The 14,611-nt window shown below is 47.2% G+C and overlaps 1 protein-coding gene across 3 annotated transcripts in view; it reads right to left on the bottom strand.

Moving 5' to 3' along the window:
- The window catches only part of LOC144724984 (transcription factor GATA-4-like), an 88,897-nt gene that overhangs the window by 10,934 nt on the left and 63,352 nt on the right, over positions 1-14,611 (bottom strand). For 2 of the 3 annotated variants that reach the window (XM_078604364.1, XM_078604363.1), the window contains 2 exons: positions 3,909-4,004; positions 360-526 (listed from right to left, as the gene is read on the bottom strand). In XM_078604364.1, the coding sequence (XP_078460490.1) occupies positions 360-526; positions 3,909-4,004 (263 nt within the window). The remainder of the gene's footprint in view (positions 1-359; positions 527-3,908; positions 4,005-14,611) is intronic. The other variant, XM_078604365.1, reaches the window with a different exon arrangement.

Genomic DNA, 14,611 nt, shown 5'->3' with positions numbered 1-14,611 from the left:
ATGCATTCCATGTGCGGGGAGCGGTGGTGCAGCGGTTAGCGCACTGCACCATGACCCCGGGCATCTGGGTACGATTCCCGGCCATGGATACAATCGGTGTAAATTGGCACTTGTCCTGGACCTCCCCGAGGTCAACTCAGCCTTAAATGAGTATTCTCGGTGCGGTTTGCAAACATCGGCACCATCGGTGTAAATTGGCATCTGTCCTGGACCTCCCCGAGGTCAACTCAGCCTTAAATGAGTATCCTCGGTGCGGTTTGCAAACATCGGCACGTGGGCCACAAAGTTGGCCGGGCGTGGCGCTCGCCACATCGCCGCCTCGCAGAGCGCCGGCCTCAATAGGTGCTCGCTTAACTCACCATGCGCCGCTGGGGCTTAATGAGTGGCCGGTTGATTCCGTTCATCTTGTTGTAGAGGCCACACGCGTTGCACAGGTAGTGGCCCGTACCATCTCGCCGCCACAGAGGGGTGGACATGGCTCCGCAGTTCACGCACTCCCGCCCCTCCATGGACTCGTCCAACATGTCTGTGTGGCCAGGAAAAGGGGGAGGCGGGGGTTAGTGGTTGGGGATACGTACGCACTGTGTGCGTGTTGAACTTCTTTCGCGCCGTACGTAGCCAACCATGCTAGCCGGAGGTGCGGCGGAAGGACAACAAACTAAAACGCAAAAAAACAGTTGTAAAGAAATGAGATTTCAATCGAGATTATCTAAAAGTGCACAGCTCCAGCGGCTTCTTAAGGGACCGTCCATAAATGACGTCACGCACCTAGGGGGGGGGGGGTGGTCAGACATTTGTGACGATGTGTGACGAGGGGGGGGGGGTTGAGAAATGTGATGTCGCATCAAAATGCACAACTTTAAATAAATGCGCAACTTTAAATAAAAATAAAGACAACACAGTCAAAAGCCACTGCGAGGATGATCGGTGTTCGCGTGATGGTTTATGCTCCTTGACGACATTCGTCGATTCATCATGCTCGTGATAAGAGGTAAAGGCGCGGCCCTGCAACTGCTTGCTCACGCCACTGCCGGCAGAAGGACCTCCTTGCTGCAGGGAGAACCCAAGAGAGCCCCTCTAGAAGGTCATTTGCTCTCCTCTTCCACCCTGACTAAAAGTTTTGGAAGCGATGAGAGTACCTACACTTTACTCCAGCACACATGGCATGCACAGAGGTGGTTTGGAATCGAGAAAGTTGCCAACAGCGTTGCCCCCGTCCGCACACGTGGGTATTTCTCGGAGCACTCTGGTTTGCTCCCTCGTGTACAAACACTCGTTCAGCAGCCGAAAACATCTTGACACATTGTTCGATTTAAAGCTTTCGTGACTGCAGGGATTCATATTCTTGGTTCTTTCGGTAAAGTCACGTAGAAGGGAAATAATAAAAATAAAACAAAAAAATTATCACGACGTTTCGATTGCAACACAAGCCTATCATCAAATTGTCTTGCCGTGGTTTTCACACCTGATGATGATTGCTTGTGCTGCGATCGAAACGTCGTGAGAATATTATTGTTTTATTTTTATTATTTCCCTTCTACGTGACTTTACCGAAAGAACCAAGAATATCTTAACACATGTAGGGCTGCAGAGCTTGGGTAATTGTTGTCACGCTGGGAGTCCAACCGGCGAACCCCTGCACTCCCGTCGGTGTTTGTTGTTAGTGTTTGTTGTTGTGACGTTCTTACCCGCGCCGCTACTGCACCTGTGTGATAAAAAAGAGCTTAATAGCTCATCGGATTCCTCCAGTATAAATAAATACAGTAAAACCTTGGATTGCGAGTAACTTGGTCTGCGAGTGTTTTGCAAGACGAGCAATTTTTTTAAATAAATATTCATTTGATAAACGAGCGAGGCCTTGCAATACGAGTAGTACGTATACGCTTTGTCTGCCGAGCGTCACGTGATCACAACTGATATACGAGTGCTTTGATATACGAGTGCTTTGGATTATTAACACGTTTCTGGAACGAATTATGCTCGCAATCCAAGGTTCTACTGTACGCTGATTCTAATCAAAGTTCATTCGGCTTGCCCTTAGGCGCGTAGTTCCCACGTGTCCCACGAGAGGGAGGTGTGGGCAGCCCGAACGAGACTTCTACACGCAAGTGACACTCAAAAGCGCTGTCCGTCAACAGGCTTCAAGAGTTTTACACGCCTCGACCCATCGTGATTTGAGAATCTATATGAGCACGTACAGAGTATATCAATTGTGGCGACTGTGGCACTGAGGGTCGCGGATAAGAACTCCGCTCATCTGCTACCCTAGAACCCGCGACCCTTATTTTCCACGGGAGCTGTCGGTTTTATGAATACGTATCCCATTATCCGCGCCCCATATTCTTCTTCCTATAATCCGCGATAATCCGTGGTTCTTTCTGTCCTGCCTTGTTGAACGGCGTCCTATTATCCGCATTACTCAGATCGTGCGATAGCCACTACACTACTGCATAGATACACATGCACGCATAGATATACACTCATGCATATATATACAGAGATGGTGGTTATTATAGATACGACTGCATCGATACATAGATACGCGAAGACAAAGATCTCCCGTATATCCTCAACAGACTGTTGGGGCAAGTGCTGTTAGCGAGCACCTATGAAGGCCGGCACGGCACACGAGGGGGTGGGTGGCCAGCACCACGCCCGGCTGCCTTTGTCTCTCCTAGTGGCGATGTTCACACAACGCACCAGGTACTTATTTGAGGCTGAGTCAACCTAGGGGAGGCCCAGAACCGGTTCGTCACTGGTGTTGGCCGTGAGCGGGAATCAAACCCGGGTGGCCGGATTCATAGCGCAGTGCACTAACCGCTGCACTACTGCTTCCCAAATACATAGACAAATACAAAGGTCTCCCTATAGCCTTTAACAGACTGTTGGGGCAAGTGCTCTTAGCGAGCACCTATGAAGGCCGGATTTGAAGGCCGTACCGGTACACGAGGGGGTGGGTGGCATCTATGTATAGATACGCATGCATACAGACACGGGCATATGGTGCAGCACGCGTTATTAGCAACTCATCCCACTATTGGAATGCGTTGCCCGCAGGAGTAAACAATGAGCCAGGCTTGCCCAATCGATTTCACTGTGTAACACATTTTTTTGTTCCTGGGTAGTAAGTGCTATTTCCTAATTGCTTATGCCTCAAAAGTACATAAAATTGCAATTATTCCCGACAAATTTTGCTTTTGTGACCAGGACATTGATATTTTGAAATGTACCTATTTTCCAGAACATTCCAGATAGATTCAGTGCTGAGTAAACTTGGAGTAAACTTCTAGAAAATTCTAGAACTTTCCAGTAATATAAATAGTAGTATAAATACAGGGGCTTTAAGCCCACCAGTTCCGTTTAGTTCCAGATGCCTAAGTGGATACATATCTGCATTTTTCTGAGATTGCATCAAGAGGCTGCAAGCATCCGGCAGACACATTTTTCTATGTCTGCGGCCAATTTATCAAGACAAGAGCGAAAAAGTACTCTGTGGAAGCGTCTGCTAAGATGTGCGAGGCCTACAAGGGATATTTCGGCATGCCTGTCGGGGATCAAGACAAACCCTGGGCACCTCATTTCACCTGCCAGCAATGGACAATTGTTGCTTTAAATTTTACGTTATAAAATATTTTTTAAAAAATGTTATTGTAAAAGTTTATAATTTTAAAATGTTTTACAATTTTCAATGTTATTGAAAAAATATATCATATATGAAAAATGTTGCGAGAATCTCTTACACATTAGTCATGGGTGAAATACATTTATATTTGTAGGATGGTACAGAGGGGAAAAGAGAACCATGAAGTTTGCGATCCCAAGAATTTGGCGGGAACCCAGTGACCACTCAAGCAACTGCTACTTCTGCATGGTGGACCCTTCCAAACGTCGGACTGGCAAGAATTTACCTGCTATCACGTATCCGGCCCTTCCTTCATCCATCGCCCCGGTGCCACACTGCCATGAGCTCCACGTACCCACTCCTCCGGAGAGAGAGCAGCCGTCTTTAGAAGAGAGCAGCAAGTCAGAGAGCGAGGAAGACGTTGTAGATCCAGATGACAATTTCAGAGGTGGAGCTGAGGAGAGAAACCCATACTACCCCAACCAATGAGACCTCAACGACTTGATCAGAGATCTTGGTCTCACAAAGTCCAATGCTGAGCTTTTGACGTCTAGGCTCAAGCAGTGGAACTTGTTGGATAAAAGTGTGCAAGTCGCAGATCCGAGGAAGCATCACCAACCTTTTAGCAGCTTCTTCACCCGTCAAGATGGGCTCTGCTTCTGCCACAATGTGACCAGTCTGTTCGAGGCAATCGGAATCGCCTGTAACCAGAATGAGTGGCGCCTCTTCATTGACAGCTCATCCAGGAGCCTCAAAACCGTGCTGTTCAATAATGGTAACAAGTACCCGTCTCTTCCCCTGGCTCACTCGGTGCACCTCAAAGAGGATTACAACAGCATCAAGACCTTGCTGGATGCCTTGAAGTATGATGAGTATGGCTGGGAGGTCCCTGGAGACTTCGAAATGGTGCTGATGGGTCTCCAAGGCAGTTTTACCAAGTTTCCCTGCTATCTTTGCCTTTGGGACAGCAGGGAGACCAAGGCGCACTACCACAGGTGTGAGTGGCCACAGCGGACCGAGTTCTCTGTGGGGAGGAACAACGTCAAGTGGGAGCCACTGGTGGACCCCCGGAAGGTGCTGATGCCACCACTGCACATCAAATTGGGCCTTGTGAAACACTTTGTCAGAGCTGTAGATAAGGAGTCGGCAGCCTTCAATTACTTTCAAGACTTCTTCCCTAAGCTGTCTGAGCAAAGGTCAAAGCCGGTTTCTTTGTCAGACCACAGATAAAGGAGATCCTGGAGTGCAATGAATTCCCCAAGAAGCTCACTAGTAAGGAGAAAGCGGCTTGGAACAGCTTTGTCGCAGTGGTTCGTGGCTTCCTGGGCAATCACAAGGTCGACAACTACGTGGAGCTGGTTGAGACTCTGGTGAAGAACTACGGCACCATGGGCTGTAGGATGTCCCTCAAAGTCCTTTTCCTTGATGCTCATCTTGATAAATTCAAGGAGAACATGGGAGTGTACTCGGAGGAGCAAGGCGAGCGCTTCCACCATGATATACTGGACTTTGAACGCCGCTATCAAGGACAGTATAACGAGAACATGATGGGAGACTACATTTGGGGGCTGATTCGTGAAAGTGATTTCCAGTATAATCTTAAATCTTGAAAAACTACTCACTTCTAAATCATTTGTTGTCACTTTTGTATTACTTTAGTATAAATACAAAGTCCCCATGGACACTCAATGATGCACGGTGGTGATGATGATGGTGATGATGATTGTATCATGATGGTGAGATGATGGTTAGATCGTGATGGTTCGATCGTGATGGTTAGATCATGATGGTTAGGTAATGATGGTGTTGTTGATAGTGATGATTGAACGTGCGAGATAAGGCGTCCACGGGGGAGATGGAGCGATGAAATCAGAGTTCGTGTGCAGGTGCAAGGAGGATTGTGAGGTCACAAGATCGTGAGAGGTGGCGGAAATTTATGGAGGCCTTCATATAGCAGTGGATTGACCATGGCTGATGATTATTGCAGATGATACATTGATATATAGATGATGGAAGATGGTTAAGATATGATAAGCGTGAATTGGTGGTAATGGATGGATAGATGGCGGTAGATGGTGATTAGATCATCGTGATGTTTCTAATAATGATATCTATCCACTGTGGGATGAAAGCTGGCCCCAATCATTGTCCATATCGCATGAACTCACCAGGCAACGATCCAATGGGTGTGTTCTCTATTTTGGCTGCCAACCTGCCATCGATCATCATCTCCTCCAAGCGATGTGTTTCTGTCCAGGCCCACTTACTTTTCTTGAGTCACTACGCTGTATTTGACTTCATTAATCTTACTTGTGTTTCTCATTTAATTTGCTGCGGGAGGCAATATGCACTGATTTGAAACGATCTTCCTTAAATTGCATTGGTTTATAAACATTCAATATGTAATTCTAGTATTTTTTTAATATTAACAATAATTATGACAATGGATGGAATGATGAATGGATACAAGATTGGTGGACGATTGCTAGCTAATAATGATGACACTGATATTTAGATAGATGTTGATTTTTATTGATGGACACATTATGGTTAGATAAATGATGATGCACATCACCAGTGGCAATTCGGTAGGTGAACCTAACTTCTTGGGTCTGCATTAATTAGGTGTTGAAACATCGGCAGGAATTTATGTACCTTTGCAATTTGTACTCGTATATCTCTTGCTTAAACCAACGTTGCCTGATACTATTGGACCGGAGAGCCATTAGGCCAATACGTGGAGACACAGAATGGAGTTTCTGCTTCTGTTTGTTAAGCAAACGGCTGACTCAGCAACCGTGTGGTTTTAATGGACTCACACACACTAGCTGTCTCTTTCACGTGTCCCGCCCACGTCGTTTGTGTTTTTTTTTGTTTTAATTCTCAGGCAATTAAACTCTTGCGCTGGCAAATGTGGCCGGCCGAATGATGAACTGCGGGCAGATGACAGCTCGCCGTCAATTACAACGGCGCCCGTCCAGGCACGAAACGCACGCGAGCGATCGAGCGCGGGCACCACGTGTCAATGCATCGGGCGAAGGAGAGAGACAGCGACGCACTTTAGGTTAGACTCTCGTGATGAACTCAGTCTTGGAGAGATGTACGCTTGGCATTACATTCAGAGAGAGACTAATAGATGAACACGTGGCTTAGAGACCATACATATAAGATGTTTTTTGTTCATGTTTTAGTTTTTTTGTTTGTTGCGGTTGCACCCGATTCAAGAGCCGAATGGCTCACAGGGCTATACCTAATAAATAAAACTTGAAAAAACTTGAAACTTGAAAACGTAGGTGCAGGGCGTATCTAGAAGTACAAGGAAAAAGGGGCATTGGGCAGGAGACGTCGGGGTTGACGGCCGATGGTCGAGGAAAATAGCGGAGTGGCGGCTGATGAAGGGAACACACCCGAGAGGGAAATCCACCGAGGAGATGGAGCGATGAAATCAGCTCGTGTGCAGGTGCCGGGTGGATTATGACGTTGCGGGATTGTAAGAGGTGGCAGCAGTATGGGGGAGGCACCTCGTCCAGCAGTGGATTGACCATGGCTGATGCTGATGACGATGAAAAGGTGCATTCGTCAAGCAGAATTGTTGCCGTGACAGACTGACACGGAGGCGCATTTGAGTCCGCTGTCTTATAATTAACCAAACCAACTTAAACTGAATCCCACGCCATCACTCCCAACCTCCCTGATGACTCGTGCTCTTCAGGTTAATATCCTAACGTGAAGAGCAAACCACTCTGGCTGGAACTGGCTAACCCATCCCAATGTAGCCGTGCCACCCCGACTAAGGCCCTCCTGGTAAGATGACAAATAGCTTGGCTGTGTTTGCACCGAGCCTGTTTGTATTTGCACCTTTCTCCTCCTGCTCCCTCCTCCAACTCCGTAAAGACACAGATCCATCGCGAATGAGACGTGTGGACTCGGTGGCATCTCGCCTGGTTGAATGATAAACTCCGCACGCATTCGCCGCAGTCACTAAACCAAACTGGTGGCTGGGCGGGGGGATGTTTGAATGACCTGTGAATGATTGAATTGAACGGACAAAATATTGATTGAACGGATGAAATGCTGTTCTTGAATTAAACGGCGAATAATTAAATGGCCGGTGAATGATTGAATGTGAACGGATGAAATATGGAATGAACGGACGAAAGACTGAATGAACGGATGAATGTCGTGAGTTCGATTCGCGCTTACGGCTAACATAAGTGGTGAGTGATATTAGTAACAGAAATCAAAAGTTTAAACAAATTAAGTGGGTGTTTTAACTGAACAGTTGTGTACCTTATACCATCAAGGATTAAAATAAGCCACGCCTCCGATTAGAACAGTTGGCGACGTACGGTGCGAAAGAAGTTACATACAATAAAACAATACCTGCAGTTATGGCTCTAACATCACCGCTATAACAGCGGCCTTAGATGAACACCTGGTGCGACGTATAGAAACGATCAGTACTGGGGAGACAAAGGCGGTTGAGCGCGGTGCTGCAGACTGCACCGACCCCATCGTGCATTAACAGGTGCTCGCTAACAGCACTTGCACTGACAGTGCGTTGGGGTTGCAATGGATGGGGCTTGTGCGTTTGGATGCGTGGGGGTTTTATTTGTTTGTTAACAAAGTTGTGCCGAGCACCGAAGATCCAAAAACGTCAAACGGCTCGCAACGAATAGTCCTATCAAAGCTGCTGTAGATAAAAGGTTTTCATTTTCCTTGAATTGAGCAAGGTTATTAAAGGCTTGGGGGCTCGTGAGAGTAGTCCGCGTGCTTTGCTCTTTTGGGTCTCATCCCACTCATGGAGTTTTCCACTCAGGATGTGGATATGAATGTGAGCCTTTCCCCTCCGCCCACCACTTTGAGGAGTGGTGGCGCAGCGGTTAGCGCGCTGCGCGACGATGCCGACGACGACCCGAGTTCCGATTTCGATTCCCGCTCACGGCCAACACCAGTGACGAATATCTGAGCCGGTCCCTGGCCACCCGTAGATCGACTCAGCCTCAAATGAGTACGTGGTGCGGTGGGTGTAAACATTGCCACTGGGGAGACGAAGCCTGTCAGGCGTGGTGCTGGCCACCCACCCCCTCGTGTGCCGTGCTTACCTTCATAGGTGCTCGCTAACAGCACTTGCCCCAATTGTCTGTTAAGTCTATACGGATGATCTTTGTCTTTATACCCCCTTGTATGGTACCTCTTTTCCCCTCTGGGGTGGCCGAGAATAGCCATTGTCGAGTGTAAAAGCATCGTGACTGACTTAATGTCAATTCTAACGATGTTCTTAGTCGGGGTAGAAATCGTTGTTTTTATGAACGTCATCGTTATCATCGGCCATGGTCAGTCCACTGCTGGATGAAGACGTCCCCCGAGCCGCAGACCACCTCCCGCGATCCTTTGATGATGTCACAATCCAAGTGAGCCCCCCAGCACGTGAACCGATTTCATCGCTTCTTGTAACCACGACGCGTCCTGCCCATGCCCACTCACTTGTCTGAACGCGGTGGCGAGATGTTATCTCCCTCGCCCGGGATACAGAAGGTCGTGGTATTCTTGGTTCTTTCGGTAAAGTCACGTAGACAGAAAATAAAAGAATACGTTTTTAAAAAAATAACAAATAATTCAAGCAAAAAACCCAGACGTTTCGATCGCAACACAAGCAGTCTTCAACAGGCACCTAATGAAGACTGCTTGTGTTGCGATCGAAACGACGTGGCTTTTTTGCTTTAATTATTTTTTTATTTTAAATGTATTACTTTTATTTTATTATTATTTTTTCATATCTAGGAGGTTGCGTCTCTCTCTCTCTCCCTGTGGTCGCGTGGATTTTTCTCCGGGTCCTCTGGATTTTTTTCCCCCTCCGTATTTTTGAATCAACGTCTACGCGTCTGGAGCAGGGGTCGGCAACCTGAGGCTCAGGAGCCACGTGCGGCTCTTCAAGGACTTCTTCGTGACGCCGTCTCGTAATCACCACCACCTCAGTGCATTGCGGCTCTTGAAATATTGAGTTTTTTCGACCGAATTCCAATATTATTCTGGCTTATTCTTCTAACTTTTTTTTCCCGACCCCTGGTTTAGAGCATTTGGCTGCCATAAATGTCCACGTGATAAGCCACTTTCGTAGAGCTATCATTGGTGGCCAGGTCGCTACTCAAAACGAGCTAACGTATAGCTCAGTGGGGCCTTAGCCTGGTAAAGTAGACGGATAGAAACGTTGCACAGTTTGGACGAAGTCATCATAAGCCCGCGTGTGCTCTCTAAATGCCAAAGTGTTCCTTCGTGCGTGCCTCAATCCTTCTGCTGCACTGCGTTACCGCACGCATGTGGGGTCCCGAAGCACCGCATTTGGAAATAAGTAATATTAAAAAAAAACTTTTTTGAAAACACGCTTTAATGAAATGTACCGTACTAGTAATGGCAGAACTCCACGACTCCACGAAGTTGCCTCGAAGCTTGCCATAACGTAAGGGAGCGTGGTGATTTACAGCCAACGTCAGTTGAGTGTGGACAATTAGACCCAAGCCGAAACATAACAATACAAAAAATATTTTTTTATGATAGAATATAGTATTGTCATCAGTATGACGTAAGTATACCAAATTTGCAGTCGATACCACATTGGGAAGTGGGTTAAAATTGAGTTACACGATTTGAGGATACAACGACAACAACAACAGATTTCGATTTAAAGCTTTCGTGACTGCAGGGATTCATCTTCTTGGTTCTTTCGGTAAAGTCACGTAGAATGGAAGTAATAAAATAATAAAAATAAAACATAATAATGTTTTATTATTATTATTTCCATTCTACGTGACTTTACCGAAAGAACCAAGAAGATGAACAACAACAGAATGAGTTAATAAAAAAAGCGTGTAATAATAATTATAAAAAAAATCGGCAGTCAGCGTTGTCGCTTTTTTGCGACGTAGCCTCGGAGTCTGTTGGGGTTGAGCAATTTTTTTTTGTTCGCGCGTGTGAGGAGTGAGACGACGAAGTCATTGCAAAGCGCCGACGAGGCCACCCGCCCCTTCTGTCAGCCATACTTCACCCCGCTCGTCATTGCGAATTTATTACGGGGTGGGAGGGGTGCGGTGGATCAATTCAGATATCACGCCACTCGGTATCTCGCCACGACTGGGAATCGGACTCAAGAACCACAGGGGGTTCATTGCCCCCAGCTCCGATTAGCACGGTTGGCTACGTACGGTGCGAAAGAAGTTCAACATACGTACGTACGTTAGTGTTGCGAGATTACCGGTTGCACCGCCGCTCCACAACCCGAGTTAATATGCAATAGTTAGTCGTACTACATATATGTGTGTGTTGCCAGTGTTGCAACAAGCACAATTAATACACAAATTCAATACGTTCGTCAATAACACCCTGGCTTTAAAAGAAACACATCTATTATAGAAGTGACGTTTCGGGCAATTGGCCTTTCTTAATGGCACATGAATGCACATCATTTACGCGCCACAAAGAAGGGCCGTTTCCAGTACCGGATTATAAGACGTACCCCCAAATGTTGCGTTTCAATACAGGGTCAGGGGGCGTGAAATGCGTCTCTTAATCGGGATATTACGGTAATTATGCGTTTGTGTGTGTATATATATGCCTATGGGGAGCGGTAGTGCAGCGGTTAGCGCGCTATGCTACGAATCCCACTCACGGTCAACACCAGTGACGATTATCTGAATCGGTCCTGGGCCTCCCCTAGGTCGACTCAGCCTCAAGTGAGTCCCTGGTACGTTGCGTAAAAACATCGCCACTGGGGTGACAAAGGCGGCCGGGCGTGGTGCTGGCCACCCACCCCCTCGTGTGCCGTTCTGGCCTTCATAAGTGCTCGCTAACAGCACTTGCCTCAACAGTCTGTTAAGGCTATACGGGGGATCTTTTTCTTTGCCAAGGAGGGAGCGGTAGTGCAGCGTTCAGCGCGCTACGCTACCAACCCGACGTGCCCAGTTCGATTCCCGCTCACGGCCAACACCAGTGACGATTATCTGTACCGGTCCTGGGCCAGCCCTAGGTCGACTCAGCCTCAAGTGAGGCCCCTCGTGCGCCGTGCCGGCCTTCATTCGGTGCCACTCGCAAACAGCACTTGGCCCTCGCAGGCTGTTAAGCCTATAGGGGGGATTTTTGTCTTTGTATATATGCGTTAGAAAAGGACCCCCTTTCAATCATTTACTGGGACGAGGCCGGTGACATACAAGACCTAATGCGTGTTTGCCAACTTTTGTTCCACACTGCGGCTGCTACTGAGCGGAGTTTAGACAAACACGCGCGGTCCGAGCAGCGAGGAAATCCGCGGAAGTTCCCTGCGCGATCTTCTTGGTTCTTTCGGTAAAGTCACGTAGAATGGAAATAATAAAATAATAAAAAGAAAACATAATAATAAAGTTATTTAAAATAATAAAAATAAAACATAATTATAAAATAATTGTATTTTTTTATTTTATTATTATTTCCATTCTACGTGACTTTACCGAAAGAACCAAGAAGATGAATCCCTGCAGTTACGAAAGCTTTAAATCGAAATTTTCCCTGCGCGACTTTGTGTTGTTCTATTGATATGCGCTCTATGTATAGATGTATGCATGTAACGTGAGCGAGGCGAGTGTGCAAGGTTGTAAAGGAGGGAACCCCCGTCAGGTGCTAAGGGCCAGGCCCGCCCACAGCCGCCCCCTTCTCCCCACCACGGCTCGTTTTGAAGAAGGACCACAGCCCAGAACGTAGCCTCTTAATATGTAAATTTGTGCAGTTTCACGGACACGTCTGAATTCGTACAGTTTAAACACAGCAGTGCCCACTGCGGCACTGCAGTCGGAGAGGGATAGACAAACATTCAGAGTTTAGCGCATTGGGGGTTTTTTTCCCCCGAGTAATAAAACAAAAACATCCGAGGAAGCGTAGTCCTCCCGTTACACCAAAAACACCGACCTTGCTCGGCCCTACACCCAGAGCCGTCCCTCGGGTACGACGAATCGGGGCGACCGCCCCGAGCCCCGCACGTTGGGGGTCGGGGGGGGCGCGCTTCGACGCCACGGTATCAGATGTAACACTTCTGCTTTAGTTGCATGGCGTTGGGGAGACCCACACGGAGTGACTCGCCCCGGGCCCCGCACCCCCCCCCTCCTCCTCCTCCTCCACTATGGACTGACTCGCCGCCTTCACGAACCTCGTGTGAGGTTCCGGACAACAATCTGGGATGGCCGGCATTCGTAAACGAACCTCCCCCCTCCCCCCTCCTCATCGAGGGTACCTCCACCACCACTGCTCCGCACGACTGCGCTCCGTCAAGAAATACGACATCATTATCATCATCATCATCATCAACCGCTTCGGAGCAGCAGCATTGAAGAGGGGAACCCACGGCGCAGCGAGTGAACCGCACAGCCTCCCGATTAGCACGGTTGGCTACGTACGGTGCGAAAGAAGCTCCACGTACATACGAACCGCGTCGCAGTGACCGCCTGCTTTGTTCTACGAGACCAGATCTCCGGCGGACTGCACAGCGTTAATCACATTACTCCCGAAGCTGTCATAATCTAAAACATTTTTTAAATTTTGCCAGGTAAGGCCCACTAAGCTGTATAGCTCGTTTTTTTTTAAGAAGCGATTTAGCCACAGATGATAGCTCAACGAAGTGGCTTACCGTGTGGAACTTTATAGCAGCCAACGACTCTAAACGCATGGGAGATCCCGTAGGACTCAGAGAAAAATCCACGCAACCATGTGGACAAGAGACACGCAAACTCCAAATATACGTCAGGGTCGGGATCGAACCCACGACCTTCCCGTATACCAGACGAGGTAGTTAACATCTCGCCAACGCGTACTCCTGAAGCTATCATCGTATGGCTCACAATCCCAAATCTGGACGTTGTAGTTCACACAGAGGCACAACTGAAGCGACTGGTCGTCGCAGGGGAGACAGAGATGGAGAAAGCTCCATAGACACGCGCAGATCGTAAAGTTAAACATTCTACGTCGTGTTAAACATTTGTTTAAAGTTTGTTTAACATTGACTGTTGCACTCCCCACCACCACTCACTCTTAAACAAGCTACAATGATGCTGGGTTGGCAGCGAGTGCAAGTCTTGAGTGAGTCTTACTCTCCCGAGCGTCTTATAATCCGGACAATACGGATGATTATTGCAATGTAACTTGTAAAACACCAAAACTGTAGTCACAATGATACATGTATGTGTGTGTGTATACCTTTTTAAAACCGATGGAAAAAATAAGTCGGTTATCTGGTTGTACACTTGAAACGTATACACACGTTAAACATCGTGTTTATGGCTACTAACACGCTGGTAATATAACTTAATTGCATGAATATAGTTGGTCTACGACTCGTTAAAACTTTTATCCAAACAAGTTTACAGACTGCGCGGTGTGCAGACCAGGGCACGTGGTTTCCCAGGATGCAATGTATCGGCAAAGTTAGATTTTTTGCTTTAAATACAAATGAGTTTATGCGGAGAACATTTTATATTTTTGTGGAGAGCAAACCCACAACATTTACAATCTGAGTACAACATTGTGGATTTTTCTCTCCAACACACCGGTGTGCTGTACTAGTAACGAATTGTCAAGTTCTATTTACGTGACAAACCTTACTCATTGGATGTGTCGGGGGGTGGCGGGTTTAACGACACACTTATATTTACGCAATCTAACCTAAAAAAACTATTACGGATATTGGTCGCGAAAGCCTACGTATCAATATATTATGTACACAGGGTGTATGGTACAATCTCCAAACTCTTACGAGACCTCTCTGCCCCCTCGATGTACCAACAAGATTAAGGGCAACTTCCAGAAACGTCTCCTAGGGCAGTACAATTGACGAATGTATTGAGTTTTGGTTGTTGTTGTTGTTGTTATTTGTGCGTGCTGTATGCATCACTTCCAACGCAGCAACACTCAACATGTGCGCGATATACGTCCTTTAAATAATACAACCGGGTAAATATATACAACAACAAA

The sequence above is a fragment of the Lampetra planeri genome, chromosome 22 (assembly GCF_965212315.1).
Source record: "Lampetra planeri chromosome 22, kcLamPlan1.2.h2, whole genome shotgun sequence".
NCBI lineage: Eukaryota > Metazoa > Chordata > Hyperoartia > Petromyzontiformes > Petromyzontidae > Lampetra > Lampetra planeri.
This window is presented reverse-complemented; position numbering and strand designations above follow the sequence as displayed.